We start from the raw sequence: 21,767 nt of genomic DNA on the forward strand, positions 1-21,767 counted from the left end.
GCATCCCTCCTCAGCACATGTCTAAACCAACGCAATCTACCCTGTCTGGCTTTTTCTCTAAACCGTCCAACCTGAACTGACCCTCTAATATACACATTTCTAATTCTGTCCATCCTTGTCACACCCATTGCAAATCTTAACATCTTTAAGTCTGCCACCGCCAGCTCTGACTCCTGTCTTTTCGTCAGTGCCACTGTCTTCAACCCATATAACCTGTCTGGTCTTACTACCATCTTATAGACCTTCCCTTTCACTCTTACTGATACACATATCTGCCACAAATCACTCCTGACAGTCTTCTCCATCCACGCCACTCTGCCTGCACTCTTCTCTTCACCTCTATTCCACACTGACCATTACTGTGAACTGTTGATCCCAAGTATTTAAACTCATCCACCTTCGCCAGCTCTACTCCCTGCATCCTCACCATTCCTCTGTTCTCCCTCTCATTCACAGAAATATATTTTGTCTTAGTCCTGCTGACCTTCATTCCTCTACTCTCTTCCACCATTTGATCCTTGGCACTGCCCTCACTCTCCTCCTCTTCTTGATTGCCAACATTATCCTACAAATCACCATCCTATACTGCCTAACTGCGCTTTCCCCTGTCACCGCTTTGCAGTCTACAGTGTCTTCAGACTGGCCCTCATGCATAGGATATAATCCACGTGTGTGCATCTTCTTCCACTCTTGTATGAAACCCTGTGGTCCTCCCTCTTCTTAAAATACGTATCCACCACAGCCATGTCCATCTTTTTCCCAAAATCCACTACCATCTGACCTTCTGCAATTCCTCTCCTTTACACTCTACCAACTCATCACCTCTTCATCTTCTTTGTTCCCTTCACCAACATGCCCAGTGAAATCTGCTTTAATCACCACTGTTGTCACCCATGGGTACACTCTCCCTCACTTCAGCCAACTCACTCCAGAATTTCTTTCTCGTCCATCGTACACCCAACTTGGGGAGCATATGCACTAACAACATTCATCATCACACCATCAATTTCCAGCTTCATAAACATCATTCTGACACTCTTTTTCACCAGCAAAACACTTCCGACATACTGTTCCTTCAGGGTAACCCATACCCCATTTCTCCTCCCATCCACACCATGGTAGAACAGTTTGAACCCACCTCCAATACACCTGGCCTTACTCCCCTTCCATCTTGTCTATTGCACGTACAATATGTCAGCCTTCCTTCTCTCCATTGTATCAGCTAGTTCTCTCCCTTTACCAGTCATACTACCAGTATTCAAAGTTTCTACCCTCACTTCCACACTTGTAACCTTCCTCCTCTCGTCCTGCCTCCAGGCATGTCTACGCCCTCTTCTTCTCCTTCAGCCAACAGTAGCCCAATTTCCACCAGCACCGTGTTGGCTAACATTACTGGAGGTGGTTGTTGTTAACCCGGGCCTCAACCCATCCAGTATGGAAAACTGTATTGTCTGAATATTTTATATGGCAAAAATTGTACACAGGATACCCTTCCTGATGTAACTCTCCCCATTTATCTGGACTTGGGACTGGCACAGAGAAATACAATGGCTTGTGCATCCCCCAGAGGTTGGGTTAGATTAGTACCAGCAATACTTTCAGTTTATTTTGCACACAGACACCGTATTTGAATATTTTGTTTCCTTATCTGAGAAGTTACTTGAAGAAACTATGATGATTCTGTTTTCCCAAGAGATTTTGTACTGAATCCAACAAGCCTGTCATGTGATAATAGATCAGCTATGTTTTTTCACTCTAACTGCCCCCTCTCAGACATTAGCTGTTTCCTGACTTTAACCTCTGATATTTGACTGAGATCAAAGTGAAGTAATATTTTCAGTAGCAGGTTTTGGAATGCATCTGTCAGGCACATGCATTGCCCCATGACATGCCACATTGGTAGTCATTTTACAGTGATCAGGTAAATGCAGTGTCCCTTGCTTCCATGTACACATTGCTCTTTCACCACCCAAAGATAACCACTTTCAGACTGTGTATACTTCTGATACACGACCATGATCAGAATAGAAGAAGTGATGGCCATAGTAATTTAATTTTCTTGTTTTTGTGCACAGGCCATGATGTCCTCTAACAGGCCATATTGCCAGTCATTTAACAGTGATCACATAACTGTAATCTTCATTGGTTTCACACCCAGCCTGTCTTCCAGCTAACAGACATATAGATACTTTTGACTGTATATACCTGTTAGTGCTCTACCTTGGTGAAAATAAAATTGTAGCCACACTAAATGCATTTCAACTTGTTGCTTTTAGACATTCACACAGGACATCGTTGATGATGATGATGATGATGTTGTATCTTTTGGCTTTTCCCGGTTAGGGGTCGCCACAGCGGAACTCCGGTCCACTAATGATTGGCAGTAGATTTTTACGTACCGAGTTGCCAGCCCTGACGCACAACCTTCAACGAAGGAATGCCCATTCACGCATGTCTCCACACAGAAGACGCTCCAGCTGAGAATCGAACAGGACAACGTCTTACTGTGAGGCGACAACTCTACTGCAGCACCACAGGACATCCTTGATAAGCTGTATCAACTCTCATTTAATATTGATCATAAAACTATTTATTTTCATATACACACTGTGGCTGTTTAACCTCCCAAAGGCAGCCAGTTTTTTTCTTCTTTGTAGCTGTGGTGTTTTGTGATTAAAATGAAAGGAAATATTGACAGAGTAATGTGCTTCAGCTTGTTGTTGATAGTTTAACAATCATGATTTGTATTTTGTTTTCACACAGAATCTTCCTTCTTGCTTCTCACTGCAGTTTGTTTGTGTCTTTCGGCTTTTTCCCGGTTAGGGGTCACCACAGCAGAACTCCAGTCTGCTAATGATTGGTAGTTGATTTTTACGTGCCGAGTTGCCAGCCCTGATGCACAACCTTCAACGAAGGTACGCCCATTTACGCATGTCTCCACGCAGAAGACGCTCTAGCTGAGACTTGAACCGGACAGCGTCTTACTGTGAGGCGACAACGCTACCGCAGCACCACCACCGCAGTTTGCTTCTCACTGAAGTGATTTCCACATTTTGACTGTCTGCCTAACATGATGTATGTGACCTGTTTGCTTCTCCCATGCCCATTCATTGCCCCCGTCTGGCAAGATGTGACAGTTTAACAGTGAGCAAACATTGGTTTAACAAAGAGGGCCTCCCACAGCAAAATACAATATTCTGACTGTTCAATTATTTGGTGTTTGCATGTGATATAATGGCCACAGTGATGTATTTCAGCTTGTTTATGTCTTGTACTTGCATTGTCACTCTTTGGCAAGCCATTTAGAACATCATTTGAGTGATCATGTAATTTCCCTTTGCTTTCATACACAATTTGCCTTTTCATTTTCCAGGCCCATAATAACCCTGTTCTTTGTATGGGAAGTTGACATTCTTTCAACTCTACTTTCAGTGAATGCCATTTCAGCGAGAGTGTTTTGCCAAAACCGCTTTCAGCAATACTAGAAAAAATAACTTTTTCTCCACTGTTATGTGACCTGGGAGTAGGTATATGAAAGATCAGGCGGTGTGGGCGTGCCCCCCATGGGACAAAATAATTTTGTTTTCAGGTTCACTGGAAGTAATATTGCCGAAATATTTTCACTGAAATGGGATTCAGCGAAAGTGGTGTTGATCTTATTAAGATGAATTCTTTGTGCATTTTCTCTCCTCTCCATGTGTACGTCCTTTAGTGATCTGTTTTGTGTTGTTCTATGAGTAGCATTAGTTATGTGCTTGTTGTTAATCACCTGTTATGATCCTTACTAATAAAAAGGATAGGTCTTTGTCGTAAGCAGTGTTTACTGTTAGCAGTGCACGCAGATTAATTTGGAGTATTTTCCTCGGCCTTTGTGAGATAAAGAAAGCTGTCCCTGAAGATCAGAGTATATCCTTAATAGGGAAATGTTGACTAGAAATTGTAGCATAAAGACTGCTGTTATGTGTGGAAAATACAAACAGCAACCAATGTCAGATGATATGCTATTAATTTCCATTCTCTGTGGCATTTTCATTCCTTCATTTTCATTTAGTTACTTTCGGATAGTCATTACATTAATATATTTATTGGGCTAACCGCTATGATGTCAAGGCAGGCCAGCATAGGGTTCATCTGTAACTTTAAATATCTGTGCCCTATCACTGCTTTTCCTTGATTTAATAGTGGTTCACAGGTAATGATCTTCATTTATAAAATGCATCTTTACAGAGGCAGTAATTAAAGGCAGCTGTTCAATGTTTGGAATGACACACTGTGATGAAGAATTAAGGGCTACCAGGAGTACATACCATGATGCAAAACATTACAAAAGTGCAGTAAAACACTTCAAAAACTTCCTAATAGAGTAAGTACTGCCTGGAATGAAATACCATATTATGTGATACTAGATCTAAAAATCTGTATTGTTTCTGTATTCTTGTACGAGTTGTTAAAAACCGTTACTGGATAAAATGACAAGGAATATGCCAGAATATGCCTTTCTTGTAAGGAGAGTTGAAGTCACCTAATTAAAATAAAATAATGCTGAAACAAGAGGCAAAATAATCTAAACAAAACCTGGGTTTATATTTTGCAGGATACCCTTAGATGGAGACAGATGAAACTATCATTATTGTCGAAGGCAGCTATAATCAAAATGAACATTTTACCCAAACTATTGTACCAGTTTAATGCGTCAAATATAATTGTTCCCAATTTTTTTTTTCATAAAATCGGTTTGGAATTCTCCAAGTTTCTCTGGCATCCCAAGTCGACCAGAATCAGCTACTTGAAATTAATTTAACCTAAAGGGAATGGAGGGCTTGGTCTACTGGACTTTCAGTGTAGTGTATGGGATATTTACAAATATACAGAGAAACCTCACGATCAAGTTAGCTTAGCTCACAGCCTGCATAAAGGCTATACAGGAATATTAAGGCAAATTAGAGTGCTGTCATCGGCTTTGGTAAGTGCTTCAATTATAAACAAATTTGATCTCAATACTTATATAACATTGTTTAAAACTGTCTTGTAAAAAAAAAAAAAAAAAAAAAAAAAAAAAGATGGTATCCAGTGTCTGTAGATTAATCGTTTCCATTAAATATCAGTCATCTCTGACATACTCGAAATATTGGAATGAAAAGGACAAAGATGAGTTAAAATCCCAAGCTATTTAATCCACTTTTAAGCTGACTCCATTTAAAAATCTAATTTATGCAAAATTAATGATTAATAACGATGCTTATTATACTCCACAGATACTTAATAGTTTCAGTCCAAAGATTTCTTCTCATTGCCCATGCTGTTCATTTCCTAAAGCCGATTTACTTCACATATTATGGAATTGTAAGTATACGTGCAAACTTTGGTGTTCCTTAAAAGTTAGGTTGGGCTGTGAAAAATCAACGCTGTCTTGGGAATTTGCAATTCTTACTATCACTTCCCAAAAAATATCTAAATTGAAATGCATATTTTAATTGCTTTGTTTGCATTAGTCAGGTTGTATATTATGCAAAATTGATTGGACCTCTCTAAGCTTTCTTGACCTGGCTTCAGAACCACGGCTGTTAGATATGTATCCTGGCATAAATTCATAAGAAAAATATAAATAAATGTTCCTACTATGAGAAATATTGGACCCTTCTTCTTGAATATATATTAAAAGAATAAACCAGACTGAAATTATGTGCTCTAACCAGTTACAAGTAGTTATGAAGTCAAATTGTATTTATAATGGTGTTATTGCATGGATGTTTATGTCAAGGTTTGAATCATTTTCTTGTAACCTAAATAATATGACTTGGTTTTCTACCAGTTGTTCATTGTAGCACTTGCTTTGTATAGTATATATAATTTCTGTTAAAGCTGTTATTGAGTGATTTGATGATTGTTGACTTCTTCAAAGACTGTTATATACTGATTAAACTATAATGTAATTTTCATCTGTCAAATTATTATGTATAAAACATGAAAGAAAATATAACATTTTTTTAAAAAAATAATGCTGAAACATCGTACTTTAATTGCTAAGTAACTCAGTTGGTGCTGAGGCAGTAATTTAATTGGGGGATTTGTTGTAATTCTGCAATGCCTGCATATCTTGTCTGCTTGTTTGGAAATTCTACATTTATATGTTGAGTTTCTGTTCATAACATGTGTTTGAAAAGTGTACACTTTGTGTAGAATGGTGGTCTGTAGGATGATGTTGGTGATCAAGAAGAGGAGGACAAGTGTGAGAGCAGTGCCAAGGATCAAATGGTGGAAGTTGAAAAGGGGTGATTTGTGAGCTGGAGTTCAGGGAAGAGTTGAAACAGGCACTGGGGGGCAGTGAAGAGTTACCGAATAGTTGGGTAACTACAGCAGAGATGGTAAGGGAGACAGCTAGAAAGGTGCTTGGTGTGACATCTGGACAGAGGAAGGAGGACAAGGAGACCTGGTGGTGGAATGAGGAAGCACAGGAGAGTATACAGAGGAAGAGGCTGGCGAAGAAGAAGTGGGATTGTCAGAGAGATAAAGAAAGTAGACAGGAGTATAAGGAGATGAGGAGCATGGCAAAGACAGAGGTGGCAAAGGCTAAGAATAATGCATATGGAGAGCTGTATGAAAGGTTGGACACTAAAGAGGGAAAAAAGGACCTGTACCAATTGGCTAGACAGAGGGACCGAGCTGGCAAAGATGTGCAGCAGGTAAGGGTGATAAAGGATAGTGAGGGGAAACGTACTCACAAATGAGGAGAGTGTGTTGAGCAGATGGAAAGAGTACTTTGAGAGGCTGATGAATGAAGAGAATGAGAGGGAGAGAAGGTTGGATGATGTGGGGATAGTGAATCAGGAAGTGAAACAGAGTAGCAAGGAGGAAGTACGGACAGCTATGAAGAGGATGAAGAATGGAAAGTCTGTTAGTTCAGATGACATACCAGTGGAAGCATGGAGGTGCTTAGGAGAAATGGCAGTGGAGTTCTTAACCAGATTGTTTAATGAAATCTTGGAAAGTCAGAGGATGCCTGAGGAGTGGATAAAAAGTGTTTTGGTACCTATCTTTAAGAATAAGGGTGATGTGCAGAGTTGTAGTAACTACAGAGGGATAAAACTAATCAGTCACAGCTTGAAGTTATAGGAAAGAGTAGTGGAAGCTAGGTTAAGAAGGGAGGTGGTGATTAGCAATCAGCAGTATGAATGTTCATCGTGTTTCACTGTTGCAGTCATTACTCTAGGGTTATCCTGCTGGCAGGCTACCCGCAGTCGGCCTGAATTCCAAAGTCTAGGTCAGGCGTCGGTTGCTGTCGCCTCCTCCCTGACGTCAGTGCGCCAGGGGTATAAAAGATGCAGCTGATGCCATTTTCTTCAGTCGTTCTTGCCGCACGGTGCCCGAAGCAAAAGCAGTTTGCAAGTACCGGTCGGCCGACTCCTGAGATTTTCAAATACGAATTTCAGAACTGAAGTCTTCATTAAAGCTAAGTACCCCGTTGGGGAAACTTTTTTCTTGCTCCAGACCGATGTCAGAAAAAGTTAACAATTGCATTTCTTGTGGGAAGCAAATACCTCATAAGGATTTTCACTCTTACTGTAGTCCTTGCCTAGGCCCTGATCACAACATTGCTAGTTGTCGGTTTTGTGCTAGATTTAACCAATGCACTATTAAGCGTCGGTTCAATTTTGCATTTCATTACTTTGGCCGAAGGTTTAATTATATAATGCCGTCGGAACAGCCGAAGACCAGAGTTTACAAAAAACGCAAGGACAAAGAAAAGGATAGGCATCCGAGGTCCAAAACCGATGACGAGGCCTCCGTTAGGCCAGTCGCCGGTTTGCTGGTTCTCAGTGAGGAGCTTTCACAGCCCCTGGCGCCCGCTACCTCAGAGCCACAGGCCGCTTCCGACTCCCACGTGGAGCCGACTGGGCCTCTGGATACTCAAGGTATTGGACACTCGGAAATCATTCCCTCAGATGGGTCCGGAGCCGCTGAGCAAGCATCAGCTTCTGAGGGTGTTTTCAGACCTACACAGTTATATGTTAAACCATCTTCAGCTTCAAAGACTAAGACTAAAGCAGCTCTAAAGACAAAGAAACAAGTACAGCATTCTCCAACTCAGACTTCCATGCCTAAAAAACAGATGCTTAAAATGGCCGAAGACCTAATTACTTTGATCAGGGGTTTTCATCCCCCTCCTGATAAGAGGCCTAGGCAAGAGACAGAATATGATTCTTCTGATCAGGTTTCTATTTCCTCTGATTCCTCTTCTGAACAGGATTATTCTATGCCTCCCTATGAGGACTGTGATGCTGAAGAATCCATTCCTTCAGCCTCTCCTCCTGAAGATTATTCTTTTGGGGAAACCCTGCATACCATGAGGGAGCATTTCCACTGGGAGAGCCAGGATTACTCTGAATCTAAGAAAAGGCTCCGAGACTTTCTGTTAGTTCCACAGGACAGATCCCTTGCTATTCCACCTGTTCTAGATATTGTAGATGATATATTTTCAGAGTCCAGCCTGTCCCCTGACTCTTTACCCCTGCACCTGCTAAACCAGACAGATACTACAGGGTCCCGGATTCTCCTAAATTTCTATATAAGAACCCCGCTGTTGACCCAGAAACTATATCTCAGCGTCCCAAAGGGGTCAAAGCTTCCACTGCAAAAAACCCTGTCCCCTCTGATAGGGATTCTAGGGCACTGGACAGATGGGGGAAAAAAGTTTACACTTCTGCTACCTTGGCTGTAAGGGCTTTGAATTGTCAATTTCACATGCTTAAATATCAGCAATACTTAATGTCACTGCTTAAACAGAAAATGTTGACAAATACTGAATGTTCAGAGAACAAGGAATTGCAGGATTTATTGCATGCAGCTGAACAAGTGGGAAACCATACTTTGCAATGTGGTTATGATTCACTGGAGGCCTCTTGCAGGGCCACTGTTACAGGTTCTGTTATTAGAAGGCATGCTTGGTTAAAGGAACAAAGTCTGCCTGATCATGTTAAAGCAAAATTATTAGATGCCCCATTACATCATGATACTTTGTTTGGTGCTAAAGCAGAAGAGGTGTTGAAGAAAATAGTGGATAAAGCGAAATCCATGCAGACAGTTAAGGATTTCTTACAGGTACAGCCACCCAGGTTTAGCAGGAACTGGCCTTCTAAAAATTGGTCCTTTTCAGTGTCAGACAAATCACGAAGAGGCAGATACAGACCTTCCAGAGGCAGATCTCAGCCCCAAGGCTCATACAGGCCTAAACAATGGGGTGCTCCTACCTCCAAAAGCGGAGAAGACAAATCACAACCTTACAGGAAACAGTCACAATGACTTACTCTGCCAGATCCAAGCACTTTCCTTTTGGCAGCCCCCTTAGGGGGAAAACTAGCACTTTTTTCATCAAATTGGCAAAAGGTTACCCAAGATAAATGAGTCTTGAACATAGTGTCCCAAGGCTACAGGTTCCATATTCATACCCTGCCAAGGGCAAAAGGTATGACAGACCTGCCACACAATCAATGGGCAGAGGCACAAAAGCAAATTTCAGCCCTCATGAACATGAGGGCCATTCAACAAGTACCACAACAAGAGCAGGGGCAAGGATTTTACTCCAGACTTTTCTTAGTACCCAGAAAGGACAAAACATGGAGACCAATACTGGACCTGTCTATACTAAACACGTTTCTGGAGGTTCCAAAATTCAAGATGTTGACTCTACAGCAGCTACTGCCCATGCTGGGCAAGAGGGCTTGGCTTGTAACTTTGGACCTAAAAGAGGCATACCTGCATGTCCCAATCAGACAATCTTGCAGGAGATACCTCAGATTGCACTTCCAATTCTCTGGACTGCCCTTTGGCTTATCTACTGCGCCCAGGGTCTTCACAAAATGCCTGGCACCAGTAATTGCATTCTGCAAACAAAGAGGAATTCAAATATACCCCTACTTGGATGACTGCCTTATTCAAGCAGAGAACAAAGACATTCTTCGAAAGCATCTGGCGTTTGTAAAAAGATTATTAATTTGCCTAGGGTACACAGTGAACGAAAAGAAATCAAAACTAGTACCCTCTAAAGAGATAATATTCCTGGGTGCAAGCTTAAATACAACTGCCCAGATGGCTTATCTCATGCCAGACAAACAAAAGCAACTGACTTATTACTTCAAAAAATTGGCAAGAAAAACCCAGTTATCTGCAAGGAAAATCCTACAGGCCTTGAGTTTCATGGCATCCTGCATTCTACTAATTCCATATCCCAGATTGCATATGAGGAAACTACAATGGTATCTAAAAAGTGTTTGGACTCAGCATTGCCACAGCCTGGAGACCGTAATTACCCTCATTCCCTGCCTGCAACAGGAGTTTCGATGGTGGGCAGAGGCCTGTCACCACAACAAGGGTCTGCCATTCACTTTACCCACAGCCAGACAGACACTGGCAACGGATGCATCAGATTATGTCTGGGGGGCCCATATGGCAGGAAAATGTATTCAGGGCACATGGACTGCAAGCCAAATGCATCTTCACATCAATCAAAAAGAGATGCTTGCTGTTCAGAATGCCCTGACAGCTTTCAAGGATCTACTTCATCCAGGACAGCTACTCACAGACAATACTACGGTTATGTGGTACATAAACAAGCAGGGATGTACACATTCCTGCCCCCTCTGCAGACAAGCAATGACCTTATGGGACACAGCATTGAATTATTAAGTTCACCTGCAAGCACAATTCCTGCCAGGAAAAACAAATACTCTGGCAGACGAACTAAGCAGAAACCTCATGGATCCCCACGAGTGGAAACTGGATCCACAAGTCTTCAGCATGATAACAAGGAAATGGGGACGCCCAGACATAGATCTATTTGCCTCCCCTCACAACTGCCAATTACAGAGATTTTGTACAAGGATTTATCACAAGCAAGCATGGAGAGTGGACGCCCTATCCTTCAGCTGGAAAAAATCAAACAGTATATGCCTTTCCTCCAGTGCCTCTCCTTTCCAGGGTACTCCTAAAGGTCAGACAAGAGAAGCCAAAAATGATACTGATTGCACCAGACTGGCCACGCCAGCACTGGTACCCAATCCTAAAGAGCTTGTCTCAAGGTCCAGCATGGATATTGCCTCAAACTTCTCACTTGCTGACCCAACAAAACAATCAGATCCTGCACAGCCAACTCAGAACCTTAAATCTGGCAGCATGGCAGATACTGTAGCCATTCAGAACAATCCTCTTTCTAAAGCTGTTATGGATGTTATCTTGGAGGCCAGGAAGCCCAGTATCAGAAAATCTTATCTAGAAAAATGGAAGAGATTCTGTGCTTGGAACCAGGAACAAGGCATTGACACGTATGTACCAAATATCCCTCAGATTTTACAATACCTAACTGAGATGCTGGACAAAGGCCTTTCTTTCTCATCAATTAAGATTCATGCCTCTGCCATTTCAGCCCATTACAATACGAACCACCTATCTTTTCTCATCCTTTAATAAGGCAGTACCTCAGAGGGGCCAAAAACATCAGGCGTCTAAGGATGGCACCAATTCCCGCATGGGACCTCAATTATGTCTTGGAAAAGCTCACTCCTGCCTCCTTTTGAGCCAGCTTCAACAGCGGATATAAAATTGTTATCCTGGGAAACAGCTCTGCTCCTAGCAATAACCTCTGCAAGACGAGTCTTGGAGTTACAAGCACTCATAGCTGTGGAACCTTTTATCATTTTTCATCCAGACAGGGTTTCTATGAGGACAAACCCAACATTTGTCTAAGGTGGTGTCCAGTGTGGCCCTCAACCAAACCATTCACTTGCCTACCTTTTATCCAAACCCACAGAACAAGGGTGAGAAAATTCTGCATTCTTTGGACATACACAGACAGCTACGCTTCTACTTGGACAGAACTAAAGCTTTCAGGAAGACTGAGCAACTTTTAGTATCATATGCTTCAGGATCACAAGGAAAGGCTATCTCAAAACAGACTATATCTGAATGGCTAGGCCATTGCATCCGTTTCTGCTATTCTCAGCATGGCAAATCAGTGCCTAAGGGCATTAGGCCTCATTCTACCAGAGCAGCAGCCACTTCAGCAGCCTTCCTCAGAGGAGTACCAACCAAAGACATCTTAGAGGCTGCAACTTGGAGTTCAGTGCACACTTTTACAAAGCACTACCACTTACCTCTTTACTCTAAATCTAGAGCAGGCTTCGCCACTGCAGTTCTGCAGGGCCTCATAGCCTCTCCTAATCCTGTTTAGCCCAGCCACCCATCCTCAGCTTTGGGATTCAACCCAAGAGTAATGACTGCAACAGTGAAACACAATGAACATAGTACAGTTGTGTATCTACCATAAATGTAGATGTTCGAGTGTATTCACTGTTGCAGTCCAGGTTACCCACCCACCACCCCCCTTTTCTTTGCTGGGACTTATCTGTACTTCTCTATCCTATACAACCTATGTGGTGTATTTGCTTGTAGATGAAGGAAATGTTATTTTTTTGCATACATGCTTTATTGGCATACCTTTCAGCCTACCTATTTGGGGGCACCTGACATCTGGGGCAAGAAAAACTGAAGAAAATGCCGTCGGCTGCATCTTTTATACCCCTGGCGCACTGACATCAGGGAGGAGGTGACAGCAACTGACGCCGGACCTAGACTTTGAAATTCAGGCCGACTGCGGGTAGCCTGCCAGCAGGATAACCTAGAGTAATGACTGCACCAGTGAATACACTCTAACATCTACATTTATGGTAGGTACACAACTGTACTTTTCATGCCGGGAAAGAGCACTACAGATGTGATGTTTGCTCTGAGACTGTTGATGGAGAAATATAGGGAATGTCAGAAGGAGTTGCATTGCGTCTTTGTGGACTTGGAGAAAACGTATGATAGGGTGCCTAGAGAGAAGTTGTGGTATTGTATGAGGAAGTCAGGAGTGGCAGAGAAGTATGTAAGAGTGGTACAGGATATGTGTGAGGGTAGTGTGACAGTGGTGAAGTCTGAAGTGGGAGTGACAGATCCATTTAAGGTGGAGGTGGGATTACATCAAGGATCAGCTCTGAGCCCTTTCTTATTTGCAGTGGTGATGGACAGGTTGACAGACGAGATCAGACAGGAGGCCCCATGGACTATGATGTTTGCAGATGACATTATGATCTGTAATGAGAGTAGGGATCAGGTTGAGGAGACCCTGGAGAGGTGGAGATATGCTCTAGAGAGGAGAGGAATGAAGGTCAGCAGGACTAAGACAGAATATATGTGTGTGAATGAGAGGGAGGATAGAGGAATGGTGAGGATGCAGGGAGTAGAGTTGGCGAAGGTGGATGAGTTTAAGTACTTGGGTTCAACAGTTCAGAGTAATGGTAAGCGTGGAAGAGAGGTGAAGAAGAGAGTACAGGCAGGCTGGAATGGGTGGAGAAGAGTGTCAGGAGTGATTTGTGACAGACGGGTACCAGTAAAAGTGAAAGGGAAGGTCAACAAGAGGGTAGTGAGACCAGCTATGTTGTATGGGTTGGAGACGGTGGCATTGACAAAAAGGCAGGAGTCAGAGCTGGAAGTGGCAGAGTTAAAGATGTTAAGATTTGCACTGGATGTGACAAGGATGGACAGGATTAGGAAGCAGTATATTAGAGGGTCATCCCAGGTTGGATGGTTTGGAGACAAAGCCAGAGAGGCGAGATTGTCTTGGTTTGGACATGTGTTGAGTAGGGATGCTGGGTATATTGGGAAAAGGATGTTAAGGATGAAGCTGCCAGGTAAGAGGAAAAGAGGAAGGCCTAAGATAAGGTTTATGGACGTGATGACAGAGGACATGCAGGCGGTTGGTGTGACAGAGCAATATGCAGAGGACAGGAAGAAATGGAAACAGATGATCCGCTGTGGCGACCCCTAACGGGAACAGCCAAAAGAGAAGAAGACACTTGTGTAACTTAAGAGTTTGAATGCAGAATTTCCATACCCAAATATACAGAATATCTTGTAGGGGTTATGAGTACTGAGATGATAATATTTATTTGTTATGCATGTATTTTACATTGTGATTCTTGCAAATGTGTTCTTCCAGTAAGCAAACTGATTTCTTTGTAATTTTATCCCTGAAACTCCACTGAAAACTGACAGTGCTCATCTTATGTTTGGATACTCCAGAATGTCAGTGCAGACATTTTTAACTATTTATTTACTTGCATATTATTGAGAACTTTGAAAGTGCAGTAGATAGAAGGTTCTTTTTCTGTAACGTAACCCTTAATTGCACAAGAAAAAGCACTTAATTGTTACCAATACATAACTTAAGTATCCATCACGTCATCCAAAATCATTTTCACTGTGCATTCACAAGTTGACATGCTTTTTAGATGTTTTAAAAGTATGTTTAAATTCCTTTGGTTAGGCATTGATATTTCAAATTCTAGGGGAATATATGGAAAATGATGGCATCACTTTTAGAACTTGCCATAGGAATAGTAAAATTCTTAACATACTACATGGCTCATTTTACTCTCTTCTTAGTTAATGTTCCTTAACAGTCTCCTGATGTATACTTCTAACTAATTGTGTTAGAGAATGGTAGTTTGCTTATGAGATTTGTGTTTATGGTTGTTAAGAATGTCTTTACTTGGAATAAAACATGGTGGCTTTAGACAGCAAAATACAGTTTTTCTCTAAATTGCTTAGCAATGTGTGCATTTTTTGCTTAATTTTCAAGTTTTCACACTGAGTTACCCATGAGTATTTTTCTTTCATAATCTGGTAAGGCCACCAATCTTTATCTAAATATTTTAGGGTCTTTAGTGATCATTTAATGGCATTTTCCAGGTCAAACAATGTGCATTAATTACTTGAATCAACCGTAGTAACCTTCCTGACTTGATTTCTTACTATCTACATTAATCTGAAGTTGGAGTGCTTGCTGGTCTGGTATGATTTTATGATTCTTACAGATTTCAGTGTTATGGCATTGTTAAGTCAAAGTGTAGGAGGTGGACCAACTGACAGTCTGAGTGATCCTGCCTGTATACGTCAGGACTGTTTGATTTTTTACAATCTGAATTAATCTGTAGAATTTGAATTTAGTTCGCTGCATTAGTGCTTTTTGCCGCATGCTGCAAAATGAAAATAAGAAATGTTTCACTCAGAAACTGCACTTGGAATTGGCATGAAACAGTTTGTATATTCTTACCATGTACTTAATTTCAGTTTGATGCTTAAGTTGTGGTTGAATATTTCAGTTAATCAGAAAAGTTTTTGTTTGTTTTTCCAGAGAATGCAACTTTAACAAATACATTTATTTATTTTGCAGCAAAACAGTGCAGTCACAAGTGGACATCATTTTGGTGAGTAGTAGTTTCTTTGCAGACTGTTTCCTTTTGTAATAATGTGGTGTTGTGCTTTTATAATAATGTGGTGGTGTGCTGTTGCTTTGAATGTCAATGTGATAACTATTCCATGTTTCCATATTTAAGGTATCTTGCATTCAAGGTATCTATTGTGCGGAAACAAAATGTGGTACATACAAGGATTACATGTTAAAGCTCAAGCCCAGAACACCATGCAGAGTTGCATTACAGTGTGTAGTGCTTGCAAGATATGAGGACTGCATGCATTGTTTGGTTTTGTATTAAAATCCAGTCCTGCTTTACCCTACTGCTCATTGCTACACAGATGTTTCTGTATGTACTTCTAGGTAACGCAAGTCCTCTTTAAGCTTTTGTAGTTCTTTTTCATAAGAAACCCTGAGAGTACATGTGCGATATAAACTAAAAGAGCCCCCAGTTGTAGCTGAAAAACTTCTTATGGTTCTTTTCTGTAGCTAGTCAGTGTGTAGAACATTTCAAGAGTACATTGGTTTACTCCACAAGAGTCCTGTAGAAGACTGCATCGGCTTAGTGCAGGTACATTAATAGCAGTAAACAGATATCTTACTTTTTTTAATTTCATTAGTAAGAATTACACTGTTTTGTGCAGGCTGTTTTAAGGTCTTTAAATTTTGTTAGCAGCATGAGTGTTTCAAAGTTTAACTAGCACTATATTTTGCATGATTAACAATGTTGTGAGCCAACAAGGAATGCATTGCAATAGTTGCACTTGTTTTCTACAGCAGGTTTTAAGTCTTGCATCTTTCACTCACAGCATGAGTCAGAGAAAGCGTATGTAACACTAATGCTTTTCTACACAGTAGAATGGACTGCAGTCTGTATCACAATAAAAGGACTGCATACATTGTTGTATCTTTCGGCTTTTCCCGGTTAGGGGTCGCCACAGCGGAACTCCAGTCCGCTAATGATTGGCAGTAGATTTTTACGTGCCGAGTTGCCGGCCCTGACACACAACCTTCAACGAAGGTACGCCCATTCACGCATGTCTCCACACGGAAAACGCTCTAGATGAGAATCAAGCAGGGCAACGTCTTACTGTGAAGCGAAAACGCTACCGCAGCACCACCACCGCAGTATAAAAGGACTGCATACATACAGTTTGCTAAAGAGATTGGGTCTCCATTAATTCTTAGGGCATATTTGTTTTTGCATCTTCTGCTTGGCAGATGAAATCTTCTTAGGTTACTCTTGCACCTCCTGTTACCTAAGATGCCTTGCACGTCTCCTCCTTTTCATGTGTCCTTTCACCTGCAAACATGTTTGGTTGCATTCCAAATTACCCCAGGCTATTTTTTAAAAACTCATTTTGATATTTACTCTGGTTATATTCTCATTTCGTGAGTAGAGGTCGGCAACTTTTTCACCATTTTTTTTTTGGTAATTTTTTGCTATCTTAAACGCTTTTGGGTTTGCTGGATGTTCATCGTGTTACACTGCTGCAGTCATCACACTTGGGTTATCCTGCCATCAGGCGGTCCCGCAGTCGGCCTGAGTTCCAAAGTCTTGGTCCGGCGTCGGTTGTGTCGCTTCTTCCCTGATGTCAGTGTGCCAGGGATATATAAGATGCAACTGACACCATTTTCTTCAGTCTTTCTTGCCGCGCGGTGCCCGAAGCAGAAGCAGTTCGCAAGTGCCGGTTGGCCGACTCCTGAGATTTTCAAAGTCGAATTTCAGATCCGAAGTCTTCAATAAAGCTAAGTACCTTGTTGGGAAAACATTTTTCTTGCCTCAGACCGATGTCAGAAAAAGTTAATAATTGTATTTCTTGTTCATAGGTTGGTACTAGGCTATCAGCCCTAGGGCCTATACAAGCCTAGCCATAACAATTCCCTGGCTATTTCTTCCCACATTATTTACTTCCCTGGACCCCTGTCTAGCAGGGCAACTGACGTGATCCCCGGGGTGAATTTCCTTTCTCCCATCCAATCATCAAGGTACCTTTTGAAGAGGGCCAGAGAGGCATTCTGCTTGACATGTATGGGCAATCTATTCCAGAGTCTCTGGGTCAGGAACCTATCCCTCCAGCATGTTTTGTTTATTGTGATGACAAGGTTTAGATCCCTGGAGCGTGTGGCTCTGAGTGATTGGGATTTCTTTAAGTGTAGCATGTCCAACAGCTCTGGGTTTGACATGGCCTTGTATGTTAAGCAGAGATCGCCTCTGAGTAGACGATATGCGACAGAGTATAGCTGGAGTTTTTTAAGGCGGTCAGCATAGGGCATCTGCTTTAGGCCTGTGATACTTTTAATGAGGTATTTCTGCGGCCTTTCCAGTTGTTGCAGATGTCTTGAGAGGTACATACCAAACGGGGCGTTGTATTCTATAATGGGTCTAATGAGGGATGAGTACAGTGGGACAATGACCTCCTTTTTTCTGGATGAAAAGCCCTTAGTGATGAGGTGTGCCACATAGAAGGATTTCCTGACTGTTGTGGCGATGTGGTTATCGAAGGTGAAACCACTGTCCACCTGTGTCCCTAAGTCTCTTTATCACACTTTCGGTGTTTAGTGTACTGCCACCTATGTGGTAATTCACGGATACATGTTTTTTCCCAAAGGGGATAACTATACATTTCTTGGCATTGAGCTTGAGCCCATGGCTCTGGCACCAAGCATCTGTTTCTGTAAGGCCCTTTTGTAGAGTATCCACATCATCTGGGAATTCAATAATGGCTCCCAGTTTGCAGTCATCTGCGAACTTTGTTAGCCAGAGTCCCTTAGTGTTGGCCTGTACTTCAGAGAAGTAGATGCCAAACAAGAGCGGTCCCTGTACTTCAGAGAAGTAGATGCCAAACAAGAGTGGTCCCAAGACTGAACCCTGAGGTACTCCACTTGTCACTTGTCTGGAGCTGGATTTGGAGTCGGCTACTTTTACAGTGTGGGTTCTTTCAGTAAGCCAGTTAGCAACCCATTGGGTGACGTAGGGATTAATGCTCAGTTTAGTAAGTTTATCTATGATTCCAGAGTGGGGGATGGTGTCAAAGACCTTGGCAAGGTCTAGATAGGCTGTGTGGACCACCTTACCCTTGTCCATGGCTCTGGAGACTGATTCGAAGAAGTCAATCAGATTCAGGAGACAAGATCGGCCCTTCACGAACCCAAACTGGGTGGGGTCCAGTGTTTGAAGGTTGCCAATGTCTTTGTTTATAAGTTCCATGATAATTCGCTCCATGGCCTTGCAGATAAGGCTTGTCAGACTGATGGGACGGTAGTTTCCGGGATCCAAGGTGGATCTCCCCTTGTGGAGTGGGATAACTGTAGCTGTGCGCCACTCAGTGGGCACGAATCCTGAGGTGAGGCTATGATTAAACATGACACTTAGGTGAGGTGCCAGTTCATTTTGTAGTTCATGTAGTACACAGCCCGGGATGTTATCTGGTCCCATGGATGCTGTATTCTTAGCTTTGGAGAGTGCGTTTTTTACCTGTGTGGCCATTATTGCAGGAATTTGGCAATCTTCCGGTATTGAGATGGGCCATTTAGGGGGTGAGAGGGGGGTGAAGTTGGCACTGAATCGATCTGCCAGGATATTGGCAATATCCTTGGGATCAGTATAGTTAATGCCATTCTGTTTTAGCTCAGAGCAGATCTGAGCATTGCCGTTTAGATTCTTGACATAGTTATAGAATGCCTTGTGGTTTTCTTTGGAATCTTTGGCAATTTTATTTTCGTAACTAGCTTTGGAGGATTTTATGAGGGATCTCAGTTTCTTACTGAGGCTTGTAAGGGAGTTTTTTTGCATCCTGGGATTTTCCTCTTTTCTGCAACAGTTTCTTCCTTTTGTTGTAAAGTTTGTTTATGGCAGGGGACCACCAGATTGGCTTCCTTTTTTTGGATGAGAGCACCTTGGTTCTATTTGGGATGGCACGATTCATGCAAGAGTGGATGTGCTCGTACAGTGCCTTAGTGTAGGATTCAGCAGTTGAACTTTCAGTTCCCGTCTGCATGGGTGTCATGAAGTTTGTCACTTCTGACTTGAGTAGTATGAAGTTAGCTTTGGAGAAGTTTTTTATGGAGGTTTCCTTACTGGGGAGTGGGGGTGGAAGCAAATACCTCATAAGAACTTCCACTCTTACTGTACTCCATGCCTAGGCCCTGATCACAACGTCACTAGTTGTCGGTTTTGTGCTAGATTTAACAAACGCACTATAAAAAGGCATTTTGATTTTGCTTTACACTACTTTGGGCGAAGGTTCAATTATACTATGCCGTCGGATCAGCCGACGACCTCAATACCCGAAAAAACGCAAAGACAAGGATAAAGACAGGCATCCGAGGTCCAAAACCGACGACGAAACCTCTTCTAGGCCAGTCTCGCCGGTTCTCAGTGAGGCGCTTTCGCAGCCCCTGACACCCGCTACCTCAGAGCCACAGGCTGCTTCCGACTCCCACATGGAGACAGCTAGGCCTCTGGAAACTCAAGGTATTGGGCCTACAGAAACTAATCCCTCAGACGGGTCCGGAGCCGCTGAGTAGGCATCTGCTTCTGAGGGTGTTTTCAGACCTTCACAGCTTACCATTAAAACAACAGCCAAGACAAAGAAACAAGTACAGTATTCTTCTGGACAGTCCTCCATGCCTAAGAAACAGATGCTTAACATGGCCGAAGACCTCATTACTCTAATCAGGGGTTCCCATCCCCCTTCTGAGAAAAGGCCTAGGCAGGATACAGACTATGACTCCTCTGATCAGGTTTCCATTTCCTCTGATTCCTCTTCAGACCAGGGATACTCTCTACCCCCCTATGAGGACTCAGATGCTGAAGAATCTATCCCTTCAGCCTCCCCTCCTGAGGATTATTATTTTGGGGAAACTTTACATACCATGAGGGAGCATTTCCATTGGGGAAGTCAGGATTACTCAAAATCCAAGAAAAGGGTCAGGGATTTCCTCTTATTGCCTCAGCACAGGCCTCTGGCTATTCTGCCTGTGCTAGATATTGTGGATGATATGTTCTCTGAATCCAGCCTATCTCCTGACTCTTTGCCCCCTGCTCCAGCCAAGCCAGATAGGTATTATAGAGTCCCTGACTCTTACAAGTTTCTTTACAAAAACCGTTCTGCTGATCCAGAAACGATTTCCCAGGGTCCAAAAGGGGTTAAGGCTTCCATTGCAAAAAATCCAGTACCCTCTGACAGAGATTCCAGAGCTTTGGATAGATGGGGGAAGAAAGTATACACGTCTGCAACTTTAGCAGTAAGAGCTTTAAATTGCCAGTTTCACATGCTTAAGTACCAACAATATTTAATGGCTCAGTTAAAACAGAAAATGCTTGCAAGCTCAGTAGCTCCTGATTGTAAAGAAATGCAGGATTTATTGCATGCAGTTGAACAGGTGTGAAAACATACTCTGCAATGTGGATTTGATTCTTTAGAGGCCTCTTGTAGAGCCGCAGTTACAGGTTCTGTTATTTGAAGACATGCTTGGTTAAAAGAACAGAGTTTACCTGATCATGTTAAGGCAAAATTATTGGATGCTCCCTTACAGCATGATACTTTGTTTGGTGTTAAGGCAGAAGAGATGTTAAAGAAAATGGAGGATAAAGCTAAATCTATGCAAACAGTCAAGGATTTCTTACAGGTACAGCCACCTAGCTGTAGCAGAAATTGGCCAACTAAGAATTGGTCCTTTCCTGTGTCATACAGGCTACACAGAGGCAGATACAGACGCCCAAGAGGCAGATCTCAACCCCAAGGCGCAGACAGACAACAACAGTGGGGCACCTCAACCCCAAAAGGAGGTGAGGACAAGTCTCAACCTTACAGGAAACTGTCACAATGACTTTCCTCTTCGTATGCCAAGCATGTCCCTTTTGGAAGCCCCCTTAGGGGGAAAACTAGCACTTTTTTCTCAAAACTGGCAAACAATCACCCAAGACAAATAGGTTCTGGACATTGTGTCTCAAGGCTACAGATTCCACATTCATACTTTACCAAGGCTAAAAGGAATGCCAGACCTGCCACAAAATCAATGGGCAGAGGCACAAAAGCAAATTTCAGCCGTCGTGGACATGAGCTATTCAAAATGTACCACAACAGGAGCAAGGACAAGGATTTTACTCAAGGCTCTTCCTGGTCCCCAGAAAGGACAAGGCCTGGAGGCCCATACTAGACCTTTCAATTCTGAATACTTAACTGGATATTCCGAAATTCAAAATGTTGACATTACAGCAGCTTCTATCCATGCTGGGCAAGAAGGCTTGGCTTGTCACTCTGGACCTCAAAGAGGCATACCTGCATGTCCCTATCAGACAAAATTGCAGAAGATACCTCAGATTCAAAGCTGGTACAGTGCACTACCAATTCTCTTCACTGCCCTTTGGCTTATCTACTGCGCCCAGGGTCTTCACAAAGTGCCTGGCACCAGTAATTGCATTTTGCAAAAAGGAATTCAAATATACCCATACCTGGACGACTGCCTCATT

General features: G+C 42.5%; 1 protein-coding gene across 1 annotated transcript in view; it reads left to right on the forward strand.

Moving 5' to 3' along the window:
- RFX7 (regulatory factor X7) overlaps positions 1-21,767 on the forward strand; it is a 1,464,252-nt gene that overhangs the window by 503,187 nt on the left and 939,298 nt on the right. Inside the window, exon 2 of the mRNA XM_044078963.1 lies at positions 15,269-15,302. Within this exon, the coding sequence (XP_043934898.1) occupies positions 15,269-15,302 (34 nt within the window). The remainder of the gene's footprint in view (positions 1-15,268; positions 15,303-21,767) is intronic.

Source organism: Protopterus annectens, chromosome 7.part1, assembly GCF_019279795.1.
Source record: "Protopterus annectens isolate FY-2018-M chromosome 7.part1, PAN1.0, whole genome shotgun sequence".
NCBI lineage: Eukaryota > Metazoa > Chordata > Ceratodontiformes > Protopteridae > Protopterus > Protopterus annectens.